Source organism: Uloborus diversus, chromosome 5 (genome assembly GCF_026930045.1).
Source record: "Uloborus diversus isolate 005 chromosome 5, Udiv.v.3.1, whole genome shotgun sequence".
Lineage (NCBI taxonomy): Eukaryota > Metazoa > Arthropoda > Arachnida > Araneae > Uloboridae > Uloborus > Uloborus diversus.
In genome coordinates this window covers 54,001,108-54,024,465 of record NC_072735.1, presented here as the reverse complement: position 1 = coordinate 54,024,465, position 23,358 = coordinate 54,001,108, and the positions used below count along the sequence as shown (strand labels likewise).

Below are 23,358 nucleotides of genomic sequence, written 5' to 3'. Positions count from 1 at the left end.
GTGTTGTGAAACGTCGTTTGGGAGTTTTAACTTAATTAACAAGCATTTCAAAAGTTTTTTAGGGTGCTTAAAAAGTTGTATGATGTTGAGCCATTTTCCCCCCCAGAATTATGATTATCCTGTAATTTCCGGAAAAACTTTTGATAGAATTAGAGAAACCTGCTCAGTGCTCATCCCTACGGCAAAAAATCACGAGGATTTCTGCAACACGTTGATTCAATTCAGATATCCTTCGACAGAACTATAAATAAATAGTAATAACTTCTTTTACTTGAAGTTAATCAAGTAGAATCAGCTGAGGTAAATGGAAACAAACTTTATTTACCCCACAACAAATTTTATTGCGTTAGTGAAACTAAATTGTTGGTAAGTGAAGACTTGGTATTATATAGAAGAGATTCTGAGAGTTCCGCCTGTTTTAAAACAATCGTATAGACCTCAGAGCAGAAATTAGTAAATGGAGGGATTAAATTGAATCATTGACTTAATAAAAAGTGATCCAAAGGCCCCAAGTCACGTGACTCAACAGCGACGAATGGTAGGCACGTTTTGCGCGGAACTAGCGAAAGGAACCTAATTTCTTCTATTCTTTGCTATCAAATATATCACGTGACTTGAGGTCTTTGCTTCCCGAATAGAAGTCTTCACTCCCTCTATTTTAGCTCTTCTCAATGGTATAGACGGGTATATAGTTTAAAGGTGACAATGAACAAAGTTTTTTTTTTTTTTTTGAAGTTTGCTGAATTTTATCTCCAGCAGGTTCATAAAATCACAGTAAATAGTTTCAACTGGTTTTACTTGTCCTGTGGGAAGTTACTACAAACATTTATTTATTAATTGCTCCTATATTTTGGAAGATAGTGCGATTATCTACCTACATAAACCACATTGGCAAAATGTGGTGTTTCCATTTACCCCTAGTCCCTGGAGCAACAGGAAACACGATTTCACTCGCTAACAATGTCATCAAATAAACCTTTTTGTGCCTAGTTAGGGGAGACCGGGGCTAGTATGCGAAGGGGTAAGTGTGCGAATGCTGAATAACTTTCTCGTTTTTGGTTTGACTGTTCTGAATGAGCTGTTACGTAACGACGTAGATGCCTCGCTACTCTCAGTGTATTTTCAGTGAAATCTGCCAAACCAAACGTGTTGCACGAAAGAAAGTTGTTTTTTCGCAGTGCTAGGTAATTTTTTTCATCCCAAGTTATTTTCTTATAAAACATATAATACTAGAGTAATTTACCAAAACTTATTAATATTGAATAGCCCATGCTTCTGCACAACAAATGCCGTCTTATTCGGATTATTTTATGAAACTATTTTTAAGCCATTGTAACTTGATTTCAATACGACGACTTGGGGCTAGTAGGCGAACTTTTTTCGGGGTAAGTGTGCGAATTCGCATACTTGCCCCCAAGTTTAGTTTTTAAAGTCAAAACATTAAGCAATTGAAATTTTAAATATTGTAAATTGTCAATTTAATGAAATAATCGCATTACTTACGCTTCTTGAGCTTATCATTTTTTATAGACAGGCTTATACAATTGCCAACATACGTACTTTTCTTTCCAGAAATGAGAAAATACAAGAAAAAAAAACATCCGAAAAATCGCACCAGATGTAATGCTGCATGTATGGTGCATCATCCCCTGTGGGTACATGACAGCTGAAATATTTCCAGATTTCTTAAAGGATTTTGCTAAAAACACTAGATGTTCAAAGAAAAAACCTCTGGTTCTATTACTAGACATTTACGACTCCCAAGTCAATAGAATGGCTTGGTTTTTGTAAGGAAAATACTACGCTGCTAAAAATAAAAATAACACTACTCTCTTTCCCACCACATTGTAGCCATTTCGTGCTCTTGATAAGAGTCAACATGCCAGTAACAAACTTATGTTAATTCCGCCTGTGATTCTTGGATGGTGAATAATCCAAGAAAACCAACAACGATTTACGACGCACCAACGGTGGTAACAGTTGCTTTTCCACAAGAAGCAAGCCCCATAAATATTATGAATAGTGTCAAAAGTACTGGTGTGTTTCCTTGCAATATAAATGTTTTTCAGGACTGTGACTTCATGCCAAGTTAAGCCTTGGTTTCCTAGTCGCTCGTCACCGAGACAAAAACATGATTCTTCTGCGCATGCGCGTCCGAGCTAAATCGACGTCGTGAATGGCCATGCAGGAATCCACTTGACTTTGATTTCAGCGTCACGGCGAGGAGCGACGTCGAAGATCGACGACCCTCGTATGGGCGCCCTTGCTGTGGAAGTCGGACTTCACGCCAAATTACGGTACAGTTGGAAAAGTGAAGCAGCGCACCCCAAATTCCGAGCTGATCCACGAGACAACAACAACAACAAACCCCTATTTGATGATCAGATTACTGAAGAGTGTAAAGACATAAAGAATGCAAAGACGTTAAAAAAAAGTTCCTTGGATGTATGTTTTTTAAATATTAAAACGGATAGGAAATTTTAGATAGGAAATAATTCTATTTTATTAAAAATCAAAATTAAATAATGTGGTAAATCAAGAAAAGCAGAATATTCCACTGTAGCTTTCCTCCTCTGCTTGTAGATGGTTCGTCTCTCCCTCCATAATCACCTTCTTCCTGCATGTCTTCCGTTGTCATGGCCTCAGTTGCTGCCATATTCTTTTCTGTGTTCGAAAAATACGGATACATTAGTTTATTCAATACGTTAAGACACTTAAATATGCCAAAAACTTTTGTTCCGAATAAGTATAAATTACTGAGATGTAGGAAATTTAGAGAACGTTCGACTTTCAAGAGTGTGGAAGAAACGTAGGGTAGACCGGGGGAATGCTGCACATCACATTAAAAATCATATTTATGAGCTGGATCAATATTTTGGATTATTGTACGCCATCTTAAGAATGCATACAAAATTTGTTATTAATAAATATACGAAAGAAATAGTCATAAAACATCAATGTCAACCTTTGCACTGTAGCGGTATTACCCAGGGAGCTGGGGTAATCCCGCCGCTAGCCAATATGACTAAAAGACTAAGAAGGAAAATTTATTGAAAATCCTATATGCAATTAGCATTACAATATAGGAATTGAAAAACAAAAGAAATGATATTTTTAGTTTATACGAGTGAGAAAACAGTATTTTGAATTCATCAACTTTTTTAAAATTTAAATTAAAAAAAAAAAATCACGCATGTAGTTTACAGCTATTTCAGCATCGCTAGACTCTAAATGCACCCACTTGCCACAGCAAGTGCATCTGTATCACAGTTCGTTCGTTCCATATTTAATGCATATAGCACAAAGTTTGGATCGCTTGGATCAAAAATTTTATCATTTTCGTCGTCGTCACGAAACATTTTGACGTCGATGTCCTCCTCATTTGAAGAGTTTTCCAAACTAAAAAATCGCTTGCACCTTTTCTTAACAGATTTATTCATTTTCTTTTGCCGTGATGCTTTCTCTTTCTTTGCATTTGGATTCAGTTTTGATACACATTCCCAAAACCTTTGCTGCAGATTTTCTTTCGGCTTGTTTCTTTTTCAATACCTTTTCCTTTCTTTTAGCTACTGTTTCTTCCAAAACTGCATTCATTGGGGTTCCCGTTAGAATTGACGAGTGACCTTTACTTTAAGAACTTTCCTCTACCCTTTCTGCTGCCAGTTTTGGGATTGGTGAAAACTTTTCTAGCGATTGAAGAAACGTTTTTTGAGGCACTTCCTGCACGGGCTTTGATGAGCAAGGTGCTACATCCAGTAACTCACCTTCAGACGTATTGCTCGCATTTACAATATTATTTTCTTCACCCTTTTCTTCTGCTAAGACTAACCTGTTAACTAATTCTTTTTAGTATGCACAGTTTACTAGAGCACATTTTCTTTCCTTTAAAAAATTACTTTTGACCTATACATCGCCCCCGAGGGCCCATCTGGTTAGTCATTGTGATGACTAACCAGATGGGGGATCCTCGGGAAATTTTGACCTATACAGTGGAAATATGCTTCCAGGGGCAATGCCGCCACCATGGCGGTATTACCCTGAAGAGGTGGTGTCATAACCCCGATCCGACAAGATGGAAGAAATGTAGATTAAAGACATCAAAACAAACGGAAGTGATCAATATTGTTGATTAATATATAGGCTAAAATATCTAGTTGAAGATTGTTCACAGCCAATGCTGCCACTGTAGTATCTAAAGGTACATACCTCAGCTTATTTAAAGTAGAAAAATAAGATCAAACTTCTTCAAAACAACGTTCAACACTATTTAAAAAAAAAAAAAAACAACGCGCGCAATGGCTGCCATTGACTTGGGGCATTGGTTGTAGCATCGTTTGCTACAGGTCAGGAGCTGTCAGGCCGGCTATCCAGTTTTCTTGACTCAAATATCAGGGGTGGCGGTCTACCCTAAGTTGAGTATTTTTATCGGTAGGTCATAGATCTATTTTTAAATACCCGATGGGTATTATGGTGAAATCTCTTAAACACAAACGTCGGGAACGATTTTAAGAAATAAAGAATTTCTTTTTTGCCTGATTAAAGCAAATCTTATAGTTTTTTTTTTAACATTGAGCAAGTTTAGATTTTTATACAGTTTGACCACCGATTAGATAAGGAGGCAAACATCCGGTTCATAGGCGGAAATGCACGCATCTATTAGTTTTCAGGTGTGCCAGCTTTTGCAGATGTATGTCAGCCTCTAAATTACGCAGAGTCACATTCAAATGAGAGGAAGAGGCGCATCAAATTTTTACTTTTCCCCCTCATTCAAATAGATTCGTCTTAACTGGACGTTTGCAAATTCCATATTATCCGTGGGTAGACTGTATATACTTGCATAAATGCGTGCGTGCACACACACACATTAAACTTGACTTTCTTCCTTGCTTTTCTCTAGAGTCGCATGATGTCGTTTTGACTAAAACTGTGCCAGCTTTGTGGCTGAGGAACTTTTACGTATCCACGCTAAAGAAATTTAAATGCATGTTTCGGTTCGTGTATTTAATTTTTAAATTCATTTAACGGATGAATGAGTTGTATATTATAGATATTTGTAGAACAGACAGTACTTACCACATTTTGGACCTGGGCATGGTAGAACACATTCACAGTATTCTTCTGAAGAACTGGTAACTTGACCATCTTCGCACAGCTTTCCAGAACAACAAGCGTCGTTCGGTATACTCTCTTCGCTGACAGGTTCTGCATGAAAACATGTGATGTCATTATTTGCTCAATCTGTTTGCACGGCTGTGACATTTTTACGCACATATTTACACTTTATTCGCAGAATTTTAGACTTTGGCTTTTAGTTTATATATATTCGAATTTTAATAACTGTTATGTATATCATAATATAAAGTATCAATTTTCAAAAAAAAAAAAAAAAGCACTTGAAAATTATGATTTGAATGTGTTGCGAGCAATGCGTTTATGCATGATAGAAATATCAAGACATTATAATGTTTATATTGATAAACTGAACAATAAGCAGTAGTCAACGTACTGTGAAACATTTTTAAATATGGTCAAAAACCCTAAAAGCTATATTCTGTTCAAATGCCTGTAATTCAGCGAGATTTTGAAGATTTTTACAAGACATGTTGAGTTTTAATCCAATTTTGTACTTCAGTCAATGTGAAAGTATAATACTAAATCATCGTTGCAACTTCCCCTTCGGCCGCCATTGAAGCGGTTGAACGTATGTCAGAGCGCATGCGCAAACGAGTCACACTACTATTACGCGGCCTGTTGGCATTTTTAGTAGCGCCGTTCACCCAGTGAAGAATCAAAAGACATCTTAACCACATTTCCTAGCCTCCATTGTACCCTGAGGCACCCTTTTTTCAACCTAGGGACATGCATTCAACCTTTTTTTAATGCATGAATTGGCGCAAAAATTCCACCCGTTAGGCACCTCTGGTTTTTACAGTATACTGTTAAGGACGTAATGATATGATTTAGTTTTCTTTCTGAAAATTATGGATGCGATATTCAACAAGCTTTTCTATACGCGTCAGATGCTATAAAAATATTTTAAGCAGATGTTTTCATACCTTCTTCGTTTAACAAAGATCAATACAAACAACGTCATATTTGAACTTATTTTTTTTTGCTGAAAATAAAGTCCCATATATTCTGATAAACTATTGTCACATTTGATGACATTTGAACCAGTCGTTTCCTTTTTATGGTATTTCAAAGTGAAACTTAAGTGATAACGACTCTGTGTGAATCATTGAGATCCATGAGCGAACTTACTGCATTTGCCACACATTTTTCGACAAAATGTCTCTGCCACAGCGTGGTTGTTTAATGAACAAGCAGCTATTGATGGCCAACCCGGACTTTTGCCACATCTTTTATGCTGGTCTTCACATACACCTATAAAAGAATGCAGTGAAATATTTTATTGACGCTTTCAATATTAATTAGAAATATTTGTACTCGAAATTAAAAAAAAAATGTTCGCAAATAATATCCTATTAGTTACTTAAAATCATGAGCGCCCATATACAAAATTGTAAGGGGAGGGGGCTCAGATATTTTAACCACGGTTTAGCAGGATATTTTCCCCATGGAAGCACTATTCAGGGCAGATTAGAGTCATCAAAATCTGACATTTTTGATAACTAATTCATTAATGGCTGGAGAAGAAATGTTTTTACATTTTTGCAAAGAAAAAAGTACTAAAAGCAAGCAAATTCTAATTCCTAAGAAGGGGGGGGGGGGTCTCGAGGCACCCTTGCCCCCCTATATGGGCGCCTTTGCTTAAAATGATCTTAAACGTAAGTGTGATAAATGCTGAATACAGTCAACCCCACTATAATGAGCCCTCAGCGGACTGACTTGGGAAATCGCTATAACCGAGGGTTCACTACATCCGATTTTTTGGAATTAAGTCCATACTTGCTAAGATACTTGCTTCGATAATGAATGTTTTTATTCCACGGTATTGTCATGAGTGAAAATGATAACATAAAATACATCAATACTAGTCGACCCGTGCGGAACTCCGCACTGTGCACTGTGCAATCGTTTCATGTGGCATTTCGCTCTTTAAAAATTTCAAAGAACATTAAGAAGAAGAGAATCGAAAAAAGTTAACGAATTAAAGTAAACGGAAAAAAGAAGGCATGTAATTTGAAGACATCAGCAACAAAACCTCGTTAAATCCAACGTTGTGACAATGTGACTGTCGGTCACCTTTTGGTTGTACGTATTTTCAATGTAAACATAAATATCATTAAAAGTTTGATTGAGTGACTCGTAAAAAAGCAGTAATTGTGCATGTGAAAAAATGGGTTGTGGCAAATACAGTCCTGCCTATGTGAGCATTTGACGGAAAAAAAAGAAACATTAAAGAGATATTTATTGGCACGGATTTGAACTGGCGCCATTCTGATTAACACCACGATACTCCAACCAACCGAGCAGCTGTGCCTTCGTTTTCAAATGCTATTCATTGAAGCAATGTGTAATAAAAACCAGCAAAAAAAAAAAAAAGAAAATAAATTAAAATTAATTTGAATTCTGAAATTTTGAATTCAAATTATGTTTTTCGCAATCACGAACTGAGACAGGACCCTACTCGTTGGAGTTATTGTTTCTAGAAACAGTTCCTGTCCCCCTCCCCCCAAGCCTGCCTCTCCTCCTGGGCGGTTACGTGTGCATAGTTGTGTAGGCTTGTGTGTGTGCGTAGACCTGTGTGTATGCACGTAGGCATGTTTGTGTGTGTGTGAGTGTGTTAGCGTGCGTGTGTGTAGGACATGGATGCCACCGACCAGGAGAAGCGGATAGCTCAGGACCGGAGCAGCCGCGCCGCGTCGCCTGCAGAGGACGGTGGGCGGTGGTGCTGCACAGGCTTCTGGTCCAAGCTGAAAAAGGCACGGAACGTCAAAAACAGTCAAATGAGAACAATAAGCAATCGTGATTGCTCAAAAAGACCATGCGTCTATGTTTTGTCATTAGCCATGATACGCGCTTTCAAATTATTCGTAAAACATGGAATTTGATTAAGGAATGAGGAAGATCTCGCGTAGCAATAGAAACAAACATTGTAAAGAAATAATAAATTATATTGAAAATAGGTGTTTTTATTTTTAAAAATTGATACAATTTCGCATAGCATGCTGCTTTAACCGTTACGGCTTGAATGCCAGTACGTCTTTCTTTTAATCAAACATTTCAAATTCAGAACCAAAACCAGTTGAACTGAGCCCAGTTTTTTAGTGTAATTTTTCGAACGTGCACAAAATGCCTCCCCCCCCCGAAAGCAGAGGAGAAGAAAATGATTCCTTATTAATGAAGTTGATAATAATTTTAATGTTTTACATCGTATTCGCGCGCGAATAAATAGTTAACCCTAGCGTCAATGACCAAAATTTTCCCTTACTCTCAATAACCGGGTACCCTGGTACCCATGTTGAATTTCGAAGATTTAGAGCAGGAAAAAAATTATTTTTCTGACACCTCTTCTATTTAATTGAAACGTTTTCATCCACCCTCATCTTGGGAAATGTGTGTAGCTTGTTTTTACCAAAAAACAAAACAGCTTATTGTTTTACCAACATTTTTTGTTCACGTTACACACTAAATGGTCCGTTAGAAAAAAATGTATTTCTCCAGTTTTTTTTTTAAATACTGGATGTATTAGGTCTTTCGCTTTGGTATTTCATAGTGAATTCGTAGTATTTTATTTATACCAGTGATGTTCAACTTCCGGCCCGCGGATCGCATGGGGCCCGCGAATCTCATACATGTGGTCCGTTGCATCGAAAAATATTACCTGTAATTTTTATCCTCACTGTCATTTGCTCAACCTTTTCTGTCGTGCCGTCTGACATTCGTAGGTATACTCGAAAAAAAAAAAAAACGACAGATCATATATTCCAACTATTATTGTCTACATATCGAGAGATAAGAAGTTCCTGATTCGGTATCACTGACGATGTAACAAGATGTTTGTACATCAAAAAAAAAAAAAAAAAAAAAAAGCCGTAATATGGTTTTCCTCTTCACATTATTCACATTATAGCAAAAGCAACTCTGGAGCATCCAAAAGTCACAACTTTTTTGTTTCATAACAAAACAAAATCTAATGTTGACACGATTGATCAAATGTTTCGATAATTTCGCAGTATTTGATCGAATGGTGATTACCCTCTGAAATATAAAAACATATTAATCCATATCATGATTGTATTTAATTTTATTTAAAATCTTAATTATATCTATAAATGTAATTGGAATAAACGTCAATAATACAGAAAATTTCTTTGCGTCTAAGATCTGCCGTGTGATTGGTATGTAATAGGCAATGTTTTCAAATGTTCATTAATTTTTATTTTTTTACAAAGTGAAAAATTTTACAAGCATGGACTGAGTCCAATACTTTGGTTTTAAGCCAAGAAAATAAGTAAAAAAAAATTGAAAAACGAATCTTTATCAAAAAAAAAAAAGAAAAGAAAAACATTTGTAAGGATTTTTTGGATTTTTTTTGGGGGGGGGGGAGGGGCGGGGGGTACTCGCTTGAGTGTCCCAACTTGCTACAACTGTTCCTACTTTGAATTATACACTTCTCTAACCCTTCAGAAGAATAATAATGGTGAATACAATGCAGTTTTTCCTATCAAATATAAATAATTGCTATGTAACTGCCGAAAATAGAATAAAAATATGGGCGCAATATCAAAAGAGGGGATTTGACGGGGGAAAACAGTGGTCATACTTTGATTCAAGGGCCTATTTTACATGAGAACATTAAAAATGGTGTCAGAAGCATTTTGAAGGGGTATTTTTTGATGTGCAATGTAATGGGTAACCTGGTACCCGGTTATTGAATATAGGTATAAAAATTTTAAATGCTAAAAACCTCCCCCCAAAAATTTTTCTGAAAACAAGGTTACAACTTTTTTTAGTTCACATTCATGTAAATAACAAGGATTAAAAGCAATTTTACCAAGTTAGAAAGGGTAAAAATTATGATGAAAGTTGCAAAAAGGTACCCGGGTACCCGGTCATTGACGCTAGGGTTAAAGGTTTTCCGAGTGAAACTCGTACTTTCAGTTTGGTGTAGTATTTTTTCATTCATACATAATATACACTGCTATGAGAAAAATATACATTTCAGCATACAATGAAAAAGTTTTTCTGCACAAGAAAGATTCCCTTGAAAACTGAATTTTTAAATCTAATACTTTTTTTATGCTTTACATTATGCTTAGTGGTCTGAACGAAGTCAAAGCTTTAAAAAAAAAAAAAAAAAAGAAAAAGAAAAACTTCGATTAATAGTCAACTTATCTGAATAATAATATACCTGCATAAAAGAGTCGAAGCGCCAAGTAGCATTCCCGTCGTATTTATTTTATTGCAAAACATTTGTTATCTGTTGTATGTCATGAGTACATGTAATGCGTAATATTAATCTAAATTAGCTATAATGTCGGACAGCTCGGGCGGGCCCGAAGTTCAGCTAGTTTATAGCCGAATGCTCTACCGAAAAAAACTTATCAATTTAACCGAACAACTAAGTCCAGTGCTTTTAAGCTTTATTAAAAAAAAAAAAAAAAAAAAAAAAAAAAAAAGAAAAAAGAAAACAGGTTAATTGCAATTTTTTTTCGACAACAGCGACGCAAAAAATTGGAAAATTGTATTAAAATTTTGCTGAAAAATCTGCATAAGAACTATAGGCTGTATCAAGGCTTTGCAACAGACGTTTCCGAAAAAGTGATCTTTAGACCGTAAGTCTATTTTTTCATCATTAGCCGGGCCGATAAGCTTTAAAATGAAGGGGGGGGGGGGGGTAATTTCTTCAAGAAATAAGAAAGATCTTGCATATCTGACAGAAAAATAATCCATAGAAATAATATATAAGAAAAGATATTGAAGAGAAGTGTTTTTATTCTTGAAAATTTATACAATTTGTCATCGCAGGCTGCTTGAACCGTTATGGCTTAGATGGCAGCACGTGGTCATCATTTAACCGAACGGTTAAAATACAAAATCAATTGAACTAAATTCGTTTTTTAAGCGTATCTTTTCGAATGAAGTAAAAATGTGACTATCTACTTGTTTTTTGCCGAAAGAAGGAAAAAAAAGTTATTTTACCCATCAAGTTGTTAGTAATTTTAATGTTTTACATCGTATTCTAATAAATATTCCTTGTTTAACTAAATGAAAAGCGTAATTTCAATTTGTGGTAATTTTTTTAAAAATTTGTACAAAGGTTCGAAAACTGTCATTAGAAGAATATACATTTCAGTATACGATTTTTTTTACTGAACAAAAAACTATTCCATTGTAGTCTGAAAACTTAAACCTGATACTTATATTTTCGCTTACATTATGCTTTAGCTTTCTGACTGGAGCCAAAGCTTTAAGAAAAAAATTCTATAATTAAGATTTGATATAGCTACATGTTGCATCAAGTTTTCTTAACAGCAAGGAGCGTATCCATCTCATTCATTTTAATTCCTCACTTGTACTATTTATTGTTTTTATGTGTTCATGCAATGTGTGACATTTGTCTAATTCTTTGATGCAGATCGTCCGGGCCGGGAACGAACACTCGTTCTTGTGATTACTGTTCGAACGCTCTGCCGATCGAGCTATTCAGCTCTGTCGGTCACACAGCGCAAGTTAAACTTATAAACTTAACCGAAAACCTCAATCCGGTGCTTTAAAACAAGTTTTTTTTAACAGAAAAAAACAATTTTTAGACGTGGGTCTATTTTTCGTCATTTGCCTGCACGATAAGCTTTAAATTGAAATTTAAATGAAAGAAATCTATCAAGAATTGAGGAAAATCTCGCGTAGGAACAAAAAACAGGCTGAAGAAATAATATACACTGCTCGACATTGAAAATGCAACAACGAGAAGGAGTGGTCAGAAAGTGATGAAATTTGGAAAAAAGACAAGAGACAGCAAGGAATAATAAATGATCTTAATTTCAAAATGATAGGCAGAATGCAGAGCGAGAAAAGCATCGGCTCAGTAGGCTGTAGGACCACCGCGGACAGCGATACACGAAGAAACACTTCTGGGCACAAAGTCAATAAGGGTGCGGATGGTGTCCAGAGGGATGGCTCTCCATTCCCTTTCAACCATTTGCCACAGTTCGTCTTCTGAACGAGGCAGGGACAGAGTCTGCAAATGGCGTCCAATCACATGCCACACATGTTCGATTGATGACAGGTCAGGAGAGTATGGTGGCCAGGGAAGCATCTGTGTGCCTTGGAGAGCATGTTGGCAGATGCGAGCACTGTGCGGTCGAGCGTTATCCTACTGAAAAATTGCATTAGGTAGCCTTTGAAGGTAAGGGATTGCCACCGGCCGCAGCACATTATCCAAGTATCGTTAGGCTCTGTCATAGTGCCCTGAATACGAACTAGAGGTAATATGGAATTGTACGCAATTGCGCCCCAAACCATTACGCCACGTTGTCGTGCAGTGGGACGTTCCACAGTTACTGCCGGATTAGATCTGTCTCCACTTCGACACCACACTCGTATGCGGCGACTATCACTGGATAAACAGAAGCGGGATTCATCTGAGAACACGACATTTCGCAATATTCTGTCATCCACGTCGCTCTAGTCCGGCACCATACTTAACGTTGCTGTCTATGTTGTGGGGTCAATGACAGTCTTAGCGGACGCTGTGATTGCAGACCACGTGCGACCAAACGACGGGAAATGGTTCTGGTTGACACGGGAACATTCAGGGTATCTTGCACCTGCTGCAGAATCGAGGAACAAGTGACTTGTGGGTCTGCTACAGCTTGTCGGTGGATGCGTCGATCCACGCGTTCTGACGTTACTCTGGCTGCCCCTGCACCCCCTCAATCTTGCCACATTTCGTTGTTTCAACCATCTTCGGCACAGCCAATGCACCGTGCTCGCATCCATGTGGATATCAGCTGCGATTTGACGTATGGACCAACCTCCCCTTCTCAGTCCGATCACCATACCCCTCGTAAAATCGTCTATCTGCTGGAAGTGTCTTTGTTGACGGCGGCCTGGCATTCTCTCGTGTTACACGTATCCTCCAAGACAAAAACAAAATTTCTTCGATAATTCTCCAGTCAGAAATGACACGAATATTGCCCATTCTGCAAGTTCCTTCACTTATACCTTACTTCACGTGCGTCGGAGAGCTGCGCATTTCACATGATTTACATAACTCAGTGTTGTACATCTACTCTAAAATTTGCATAAATTTCTGAACTCTCCTTCTTGGTGTTGCATTTTCAATGTCGAGCAGTGTATAAGGATTCAGTAATTAACAAACTGCAGAAATGTACCTTTTTATTTTATCTATAATACGGGAAGAAAAATGTTCTTTTATTTATTTATTTTTTTTTGCAATCTTCTATGTCTGTTTTGTTGATTTTTCTGTCAAATATTGTAAACAAATCTACAAATTGTTTTTCTTGTTTCTGTGGTAAAAAATGTGCTCAAAGTACTTAGAGTACTGTATATCTGTGGGGAGGGGGTGCGATTCAGTTGGGGTCAATTAAAAGGTTCGCCACAACCGGGGGAGCGTTATATCCCGAGTTCGTTAAGTGGGGTTCCACTGTTGTAACTTTGTATGTCTTATGATGATATCAGAATGCGTCTTTTAATCCGACATTTTTGTTGTGTTGTTGCTTGCCCATTAGAAGATCCAAGCCCCTTTTAGGAAATAATGCAAATCTAAGCGACTTTTCTGAACGTGAGGCACCCAGTAGAGGAGGAGTTCGTTTTGGCTTCGATAACGTCACCACCACGTTGGCCAGAGATCTGAAAGGAAGGCGGGAAGTCTCCAGAAGCTCTGCACCTATGGTAACTGCTAAGACTAACTAGAGAATTTTCGGACCCACGGATTTGATGAGCACGAACCTCATGTGCACTCGGTGGGTATTTGGCGGCGTTGGGCTTGGAACCTGGAACCCTTCGGTTCCGAGACCAGCGCCCTATCCAACTCCGACTCCAACGTCTATTAAAGCTATGATGAAGGCTTTCTTTCAATAAACTGTTTCCAGTGATATATACATAAGGTAAGTTAAATGCATTACTTTCTAAGCTACCATTATAGGTGTTCGATAATATGGTTCGAATTAACAGCTTCCAACTATGTTTAGTTTTTACTTCCTTTTACAAAAAAGGAAGTATTGTATTCGCGAAAAAATTTTCACACAAAAATCGGCCTTAATTTCTATTTTGGTCACCCCCGAATGAATGTTGGGTTTCTGTTTCGACTCGACCACACGTGGATATATGCCTAGGAACGTACAGACACCCGAAATATCCATTTTGACGATCCCCGAGTTAATTACAACGACTTTTCTCGTGACGTCTGTATGTACGTATGTACATTGGTGTGCAAAAATTAAGGACGAGACGGTTTTTTCAATATAACTTTGTACAAAAGCTTTCCAAATCAACACATTTAATACCGTAAAATCCCCAATACGTAAGGACATGTGTAATGTAAGCAACACTTACTAAAAGAGAAATCAGAGGGATAAAAAGAAGCTTTATTGAAAAAGTAGCATGCAGCGTAATGCGACTGAAGGCCGAAACATCCCTGTGATGGGTGCCAGCAAGAAACATCCGGTCTTTAGTAGGGGATATGATCTCCCCCGACTGCTAGGCAGGTTCCACAGCGTCTGCCTATACTGAGAATGAGGGCGTCATTGAGTTGTTGAGGCATTGCTGCCCATTCGTCTTGCAGCGCCAATCGAAGTTCCTGAATCGTTACTGGTGGTAAGGTTCGAGCTGCCAAGCGTCTGCCTAGAAAATCCCATACATGCTCGATGGGATTGAGATCCGGAGTTCGTGCCAGCCAATCCATACGTTCAATATCCTCACTCTCTAAGAGCTGTTCGGCAACTACTGTGCGATGACATGGTGCATTGTCGTCCATGAAAAGGAACTGCGAACAAATAGCGCCTCTAAAAAGACGCACATATGGAAGAAGAATCTTGTTACAATAACGGGTCCCGTTGACTGAACCTGCGTCGAAGATGTGAAGGTCTGTACGACTACCAAGCATGATGCCTCCCCAAACGAGAACACCGCGACCTCCATACCTGTCCCCTTCAATGATGTTCTAGGGATGATTGCGGCTTCCCCGCCCTCTCCAGATGAGTATGCGATGAGAATCGCTACTCAGACTTAATCTGCTCTCATCTGTAAAGAGTACTCGTCCCCATTCATTGTCTCTCCAATTTCGGTGTTCCCGGCACCACAGAGTACGCCTTCTCCGATGGGCAGGCGTTAGAAGTACACACTGTATAGAGCGTCGTGTAAACAGACCACCACCGTGCCGTCTTCTGGCCACGGTAAAACGCGATATCGGTCGTCCAGTCGCCTGTGTCATGTGTCTAGCGATTTCTCCCGCTGTCTGCCGCCTGTTTCTTCTGGCCTGTAAGACAATATACCGGCCATCTGCGGGTAGGTTCCTCGTGGACGACCACTACTGAACCCCCGGATAGCTGTTCCTGTAGTTTGAAATTGTCTCCAAAGTCGTGAAACGATGCTGTGAGCAATTCCGAACTCTGCAGCCACACCTGTTACACTGCGGCCTTCCTCCAACTTCCCAATGATTCGACCTCGGTTAAAAGCATCCAAATGTCGTCTAACAGATTGATTATTCGCCATTTCTCGCTGAGGCAGCAACTCGGTGTGATTTTAACTGCTATACGGCGTGCAATCTCTTTGCCAGAAATACTAAGTACTTTATACTACTCAGACACTCCCCCATTACGTCTGCCTGCATATCTGCGCATGTGCTACCGTACATCACCTTACTTAATCTCCTGATTGGTCTTTCTGTCCGCTCTGCCTCTTCGTTCAGCTGATATGCTAATTTTTCGACTTCGTCCTTAATTTTTGCACACCAGTGTATGTGCGTATGTGTGTATGTATCTCGCAGAACTCAAAAATGGTATGTCCTAGAAAGTTTAAATTTGGTACGTGGACTCCTAGTGGGATCTAGTTGTGCACCTTCCCTTTTGGTTGCATTCGGATGTTCCTAAAGGGTTTTTTTGCACCTTTTTGGGGGGAAATCATTGTTAATTTCGATGTAAACTCAAGTGATGTTATAATTTGGCGGACACTTGGCGATATATCGCCTGTCTTTTGGTCGCCAAATTTTGCCGCCAACTTGGCGACAAATTTGGCGATTTTTTTTTTAAAATTTGGTTTCGATTTGGCCACTGTTGGCGATATTTAGAGAGTAAACTATTGAATCACATTAAAATTGCCAATATTGAGAAAATATTATTAAATTGGAGTAAAAGGAAGTCATGTGATGCACACATTAGCTCGTTTGAAAATGAATTCCTTTGTAAACTTATTTTTTGAAAAATATATGACACTGAGAATTGTATGAAACAGTGCGAATCAAGTTTCAGGAAATACTTTCCTTTGTGGTGAACTTCATATGACAAGCAAAGATATAATCACTCTTAAAACCGAAACATTATTTTATGACAAACAATACCTTCAGAATCATATCTATTCAAATTTGCTTATCAGTAATAAACAAGAAAATCACTCCCAAGAATGTTAGAGTTATATTTAGCACTTCATTTCAAAGAATGAAATCTCAGCATTGTTCTCTATTTTTAATCGCCCCTTATCTATTTTAAAAATATTGAGAAGATAAAGAACAACCTTGTGGGGAGAAAAAGCGAAACACTAAATGATTCAGCTATTAAACGAACTACAGCGACAAATAAGATATTAATCAAAATGAAAGATGGTCTTTTTCAAAATCACTCATACAAAATTTTTAAAAGGATCATATCGTCGCCTCAGAGAAACAGTAGGATATCTTAGTGTTATTCCTGGGATTAGAGGTCCTACTGCTGCTCTGTGGCGACGATACTGGCAATAAAATGAACTCTTATTTCAATTTTCCTAATTATAATGGTCCTTTTTTGAGCAATCACCATTGTTTATTCTTTTCATTTGATGTTCCTTTGATTTTCTAGATTACCATGACGACGAGAATAAGATTTAGAGAGACTAATTTTCGACGTCATGCATACAAACCATTGCATTCTTTTTTTTTTTTCAAGACTTAACTAAAGCAGATTTCACATTAAAAAAACGTTTTTTTTTTTCGTGTGTAAAATCACGTTTTCTCAGGAAAAAAACTAATATAGATGAACTCAAATATCTTCATTTGTTTCTTTCCGTCTGAATCTCAGCTATAAGTGATAATGAATGCATTAAGTTTTGCACTGAACAAGAATTTAAGAATTTCACCATGGCTATAGGGGCAAAAGACAAAAACTTGCAGTTTTTGTTTCATTATTAAAACTCAAATCCACCAATAGGACCATGATTCTGTTATGACGTCATTTTGAACACATAAATCTCTACTGTAAATACGTCCATCACTACTTTCGCATATTTTATTGTTGCTGCATTTGGTGTCCATTCACCGTACTGCCGCGCTAAGCACAGAAGAAGTATCTGCAGCTGAGCTTAAAAAGAGAAAGGGCTTTTTGCGCTTTCATTCATAAATAATTTTGTTTCAAATGCCGCTTCTTCAGAAATTGAAAAAAAAATACATTTCCTATTCAGAAATAATCACGAAACATTGTACTAAGGTCTTTTCTTACAAAGAACCTTCTGGTGAGAATAATTCAATTTCGTTAAAAAGTGCATATATGATAATGTGCTTGGCACTGTGTATAAGCACTGTGATAGCTCTTCATGTTGCTTCCATAGGGGTCCCCCCCCCTAAGGGCAAATTCGCACCCCCTAAATGTTCCAGAGCCCCCGCCACCAAAAGCAAGAGCCCCACCCCCCCCAAAAAAATGAGAAAAATACCCTTCAAAACAATCCCCTAAAAATTTCAGTGGCGCAATCTGCGCCATGACCCCTTCCCCCTTATATCGGCACCCCTGTGCTTCCAATCAATGAGTAACAGAATGTATAAGTTTCATCCTGGCCTGGACCGTCCAATAGATTAGAAGGAAAATCTGATTCTTTTGCAGCAGGCCCTTGTAAACTGTTTGAAATCCTTGTGATTTATGAAGTTAGCAAAGTATTTTCATTTGTGGGTTTATTTGAGAGCGGGAAAGGGCAAAAAACATTTTTGGTACTGATTTCGAAAACTTACTTGAACAGTCTGAAGAATCCCATCCATCTGCACACTCACAGCGACATTTTTCTTTGTCAAGCTTCCCGCAGTTGTGGCATTCTAAGTCGCATTTGGCAAACTCTAAATGTAGAGAAAATTCAAGAAAAATTACATCAGTGTTTCAAAACGTTTTTAATATATATCAGCACTACAACTACGTATAGTTAGTTGCCTTGGTATTTTTGAATAAATATATTAATGCTTAAGGTTTCAATGACGCAAACACAATAATTGAGAAGGTTCAGTACCAAAACCAGTTCAATCCGTTAAAAAAAAAAAAAAAAAAATCACAGAAAGGATTTAAAAAATACAGAAAGAATTTTGACATTTTGAGTTCAAATTATATTTTTTTGAAATCATGAGTTTTATAGGATCCTACTCGTTGGGTTTTTTGTTTTTACTTCTGTCCCCCAGAATCCTCCTAGACCGTGTCGTGTGTGTGTGTGTGTGTAGGTGTGTGTGGTGTGTGTGTGTGTAAGTAGGTGTGTGTGTGTGTATGTGTGTGTGTGTGTGTGTGCAATTGGACTATTCAATTCTAATTCATTTTATGGTCGATGAAATTTTTGAATTCAAATACTAACACGAGAAAATAAATTATCAACTAATAGTTTTCAGAAAAGTGGAGATGTCGATGTTACTATGTCTCTGTTCGTTTGGAAGTTCTTAACATTATCGCAAAAAATATGCAAATGATATTATTAGTTTATTTTAGTTAAAACGTAAAATGGTGAAAATTTTGAACTCACCACATTCAAAAGGTAAACGCTTGCACTGCTCCCAACTCACTGCAACAAAATTTCAGATTTTAGATTTTCCCTTTTAAGAAATCATAGCAAAATGATATTATAATAAGAATTAAGAACGCGTATGTACATATTTGCAAGTTTTTGAAAAATATGAAATTAAAATGCATTTTTACGACAACAAAATTGAAAATTTTCCGAGGGGAAGCACCCGGAAGCTCTAGTCGACTTAAGGAGAATATAGTCCCTTTGTCTCTTTAAGTCGACTAATATGAGTGAGTCGGAACTGTACTAATATGAAGAAATTGATGAGAAGGAAAAGCATGAAAATAGGTCTCAACAAGAATTTCAGAATACATATTTATTTCTTTGTATGTTATGTCAAGACTAGAGATGTAAAATTTCCGGAAATGGTGGAAAAAAACCGTTTTTTTTCGGGAAAAATTGGAAAAAATGGAAAATTTGATTTTTTTATGAATAAAATTAGGGTTTCTTAATAGCTCTGTGTTTCTTGGAACATATGAAGGGTTAAGCATTAAAGAATACATGCTATTCACATATTTGCTTGACAGAAATACACATAAAGGTAAGAATTATGTGATTAACTAGAAAAAAAAAAAAGCTTTTTGTTTTGTAACTGAGAGCTTTAATGGTCAAACACCAGAAATAAGTCAAGTCGTCATTCAACCAATAATATTGGGTAATGTGTGCCTAATCGTAACAATTACATTTTCTATTTTAGATTGCCTTTGAAACTTGAAGTATTGATTAAAATTTTTGACTTTCAAACATGATTGATTTTTTTTTTTTTGAAAAAAAAAAAAATAGTACAATGTAACTTTACTGTCTGAAAATGAAATCTATTGAGTTTTGATTTTTTCCAATCTAGTCTCAGACCAAATCAAAACTAAATTGGTGTTTCTTAAGTTGAAACAAAACTTAAACTACAGTTTCAGTTTATTCATACGGCTGTGCTAAGCACAGTAGTAAAAGTAGTCATACCAGTACTTTTGAACAAATTTGAATTATTATAATCAAGTTGTTCTCTGTTTCGTATTTTACTTAAATAAAATGTTTTAGGGTCACTTGATCAAGAACTATTGTTTTGAAAAATTCTTTAAAAAAAAAAAAGACATCTGAATCAAATATATGGAAGAGTCACACTTTACTTTAAATTTCAATATCTCAGCTTGAGCCCAACCGCAAATTCCCCTTTTTTGCTTAGCACGGCAGTATACAGGGTGCGGCAAAAAAAATATTGGACAAAAATTGTATCATCGAATGAAAGAAAGGTAATTTCATTTTAATGAGTGCCTAATTTATTTTTGTTTCTCACTTTATTAGAAAATAATTTACAATATATTACCTAGTTTATGTATTTTTTTTTTTCGGTTTTCTTTCAATTTTAAGCAAAATACCTGCTATTTTAAGTTGTTTAACCAAGTAGAATGACAGTTCGTCGCTTGTTGTCCCTCGGCAAACAGAATGTGAAACGGGATTCGGTTTCAAGTGGCTTGGAAATGATAGTCGGGAATGTGTACAAAAACGAACAGTGAACATTTCAGTTAATCGTTAGGTCATCCAAAAGCGAGTTCAATGAAATATTTGGGTTTCCACGAGAGCAGTCGTTTGTGGGAATTTGTGACCGATAAGTGCGACTGAGGGAAAAAACAGCTCAAACAGAAGTTTTACGAGTTCCAAAAAGTTCAGGCATTCGTATGACTCCAAAGATGCCAGAAACGGTTGACACGGGCAGCAAGCCCACGCTGAAAGAGATACCGTTCACTGATTTACCGTTCAACCGGCTCACGTCCCGTAGAACCATAGGACTTGGTCTGTAGACACTCCAAGCATCTTAGAAAGTGTTAGATATCACCAAAATCCAAAGTCAGGCTTGGTCTAGATGGAATCAGCACAAGCGACAAAAAATCTCTGGTTTTTTGTGGATGAGGGACATAAAATGAATCAAAAAGTGAACCAGAAGGACATTTTAGAAGTTATTTTATTTTTGTGGGCCTAAGAGCACTTCAGCATTGTAGAGACTGGACATTTTTCTTTAACTCCACACCGATTCATATGGTTAAAATGACAAAAGTGGTGCAAGGCGCATTGTTTTTGACATGATATCATCTTTAGAGTGGACGCTCCACTCCTCGACCTCAATTCCATTTATTACACTGTATGGCCTGTTTCAGAGTCAAAGGTCTACCCTAAACTACATATAAGTTTGGACTTTCTATACCAATTGCTTTATAGGGAATAGGATTGATTAAAGGACTTGCTGCAATTGAATGAAAATTTCAATAAGCAGTTGCATCTCTGTGTTACTGCAAAAGGTTGCTAGTTTGAAACCAATTATATTTATTGATTGCTAAAGGTCTTCTCATATTATTATTTTTTGTGTTTTGTTAATTTATTTGTTTTTAATAGAGTTTCTTGGGAAATTGCTTACCCTCCCCCCTTTTTTTTGCCGCACCCTGTACATTTGGTTCGCACAGTCAGCAGAAAAATAGTTTTGTGATTAAAGTTATGCTTGTTTGTTTTATGAAGAAGGAAAATAAATTCTTCACTAAGGTTATTGGCTTAAGCTTTTTTGCAAAAGTATTATTAAACATTTTTTGATCTATATGCAAATTATATTGTCATACAGCAAATTGCATTAATTTCAGACTATTTTAACATAAAACGGAGGGGGGAGGAAATAGCATCAGAATTTAAGCCTGAGAAATTTCTAATAATTTTTTGCTGACAATTTCAATTAAATCCTGAAAAGTTGAAAAAATTCATTTTTTTTTCAGTTTTTCCGAAGTGGAAATTTACTCCTTCGTTCATTTTACAAGTCAATTTTTAAAGGAAAAGTGAATCTTTTGAATTCCAATAAATTTAATATTTTTTATGCATTTATACATTACTTTTTGTAACTTTTCCCTGTGAGTGTCCTTTAAACAGGATGCCCTTAAATGAGATGCAAATACATGGAGGTCCTTATTCAAAAGAACAGGGACCAAAAAAATGTTCCTTAAATAGAGGTGTCCCTTATTAGGTGTCCCCTAAAGGAGATACTACTGTATATAGTGGCCAATTTTAGGGTCATTGTGTTTGTTTAATATGTCCATTAATGCAATTAATTGCTGTTTGAAATTTGAGAAAAAATGTGAAAGAGATGTTTTTTTATTTTCTATGAATCATACCAATGTTCGAAGCAATTGGCAGAAAAGAAACGCCAGGTTTATGAATTTCAGATTCTGGAGCATAATGCTCAGCACAATGTGAAAAATGAATACGAGAGCATTTATGATTTCCAAATATATTAGAGGAAGATTTGACAATCGGGTTTTTCCAGAGCAGGGGCGGACTGGGTCCCGCAAGAGGGCGCCAACCTTGACCTCCAGAGGGCAAAAAAAAAAAAGAAGAAGAAGAAGAAAGAAAGAAAGTGCAGAAAAAGAAGAAAGAAAAAAAAAACCGATGGTACACGGGTTTACGAGTTTAAAGGGGAAAAAAAGCGAAGTGAAGTCACACAGGTTTGTGAACGCAAAGAAAAAAAAGGAAGTTGCACCCTCCAAAAAAAGAAAAGATAAATTAAAATGAAAAAAATAATAGTAAAAAAAGGTGTACAGGTTTGAGGGCGCATAGGCGCGAGAACGCATCGGCCCACCGACAGGCATATCCATCCCTGTTCTAGAGTTCCTCAAAGGGGCTCTCCATACATATAAATGATGTCACACTTTTTTTCAACCTTTTGACCCTCTCCCCCCCTTCGTCACATGTCACGCAATTCTTCATATGCATATTCTTATTAAAAAATGCTAAATGTCACATTTCTTGCTACCCCCATCCCTTCCCTTTATCACAAACTGTTACAATTTCAAGAACTCAACTCTCCCCTCGCAATGTGATGTCGTTTGTAGATAGCCCCTATGGGAATATGGAGCATTAAAATCACTTGGGTAACTTGCTGTGCACAAAAAATGATTAGCTCGAAACGACAATTTCAACTCCTTTGCGAGCTCTCGTAATCACTGGATCTTTGTTAAAAATCACAAATCGTACACGAGCATGAATTGATACGACATTTTTGGTCCAAGGAAACCTCTAACCCGTGCTAATTAATTCAAATCAAAATCCCCTTCAACTCAGCTTTAAATTTTTCTCGTGATAAAAATAAAAGTCATGTAGGACTGTTCTTGGTTATGAATATCAATAGAGAGAAATTATATAAAACTTCTTACGACATAAATTCTTTAAGCATAAAGCTCCTTCCTTTTCTGGACACTGCGAGCAAGGTTTAGCCACAAGATACATCTGTACACCCCTCAATGCCCTAAAAATATCGAAAAGGATATACTGAATGTATTGCAATGATTCCGTATGAACAGCAATATTACAATTTTTCCAAATTGACTTTTGAAGTTTTTCAACTTCAGCTTTTTTTCAATTTTATCCAGAAACTTTCTTTGTGAATGGTGTCTTTAT

General features: G+C 37.0%; 1 protein-coding gene across 2 annotated transcripts in view; it reads right to left on the bottom strand.

Annotated features, from left to right (window-relative positions):
• Positions 1-2,505: 2,505 nt before the first annotated feature.
• The window catches only part of LOC129222810 (cysteine-rich secretory protein 2-like), a gene marked incomplete at its 5' end in the record, with an annotated part of 31,317 nt that continues 10,464 nt past the window's right edge, over positions 2,506-23,358 (bottom strand). Inside the window, 6 exon segments of one of the 2 annotated variants that reach the window (XM_054857359.1) lie at positions 2,506-2,664; positions 5,074-5,202; positions 6,262-6,384; positions 18,122-18,223; positions 18,889-18,927; positions 23,115-23,206. In XM_054857359.1, the coding sequence (XP_054713334.1) occupies positions 2,519-2,664; positions 5,074-5,202; positions 6,262-6,384; positions 18,122-18,223; positions 18,889-18,927; positions 23,115-23,206 (631 nt within the window). 2 annotated transcript variants of the gene reach the window in all.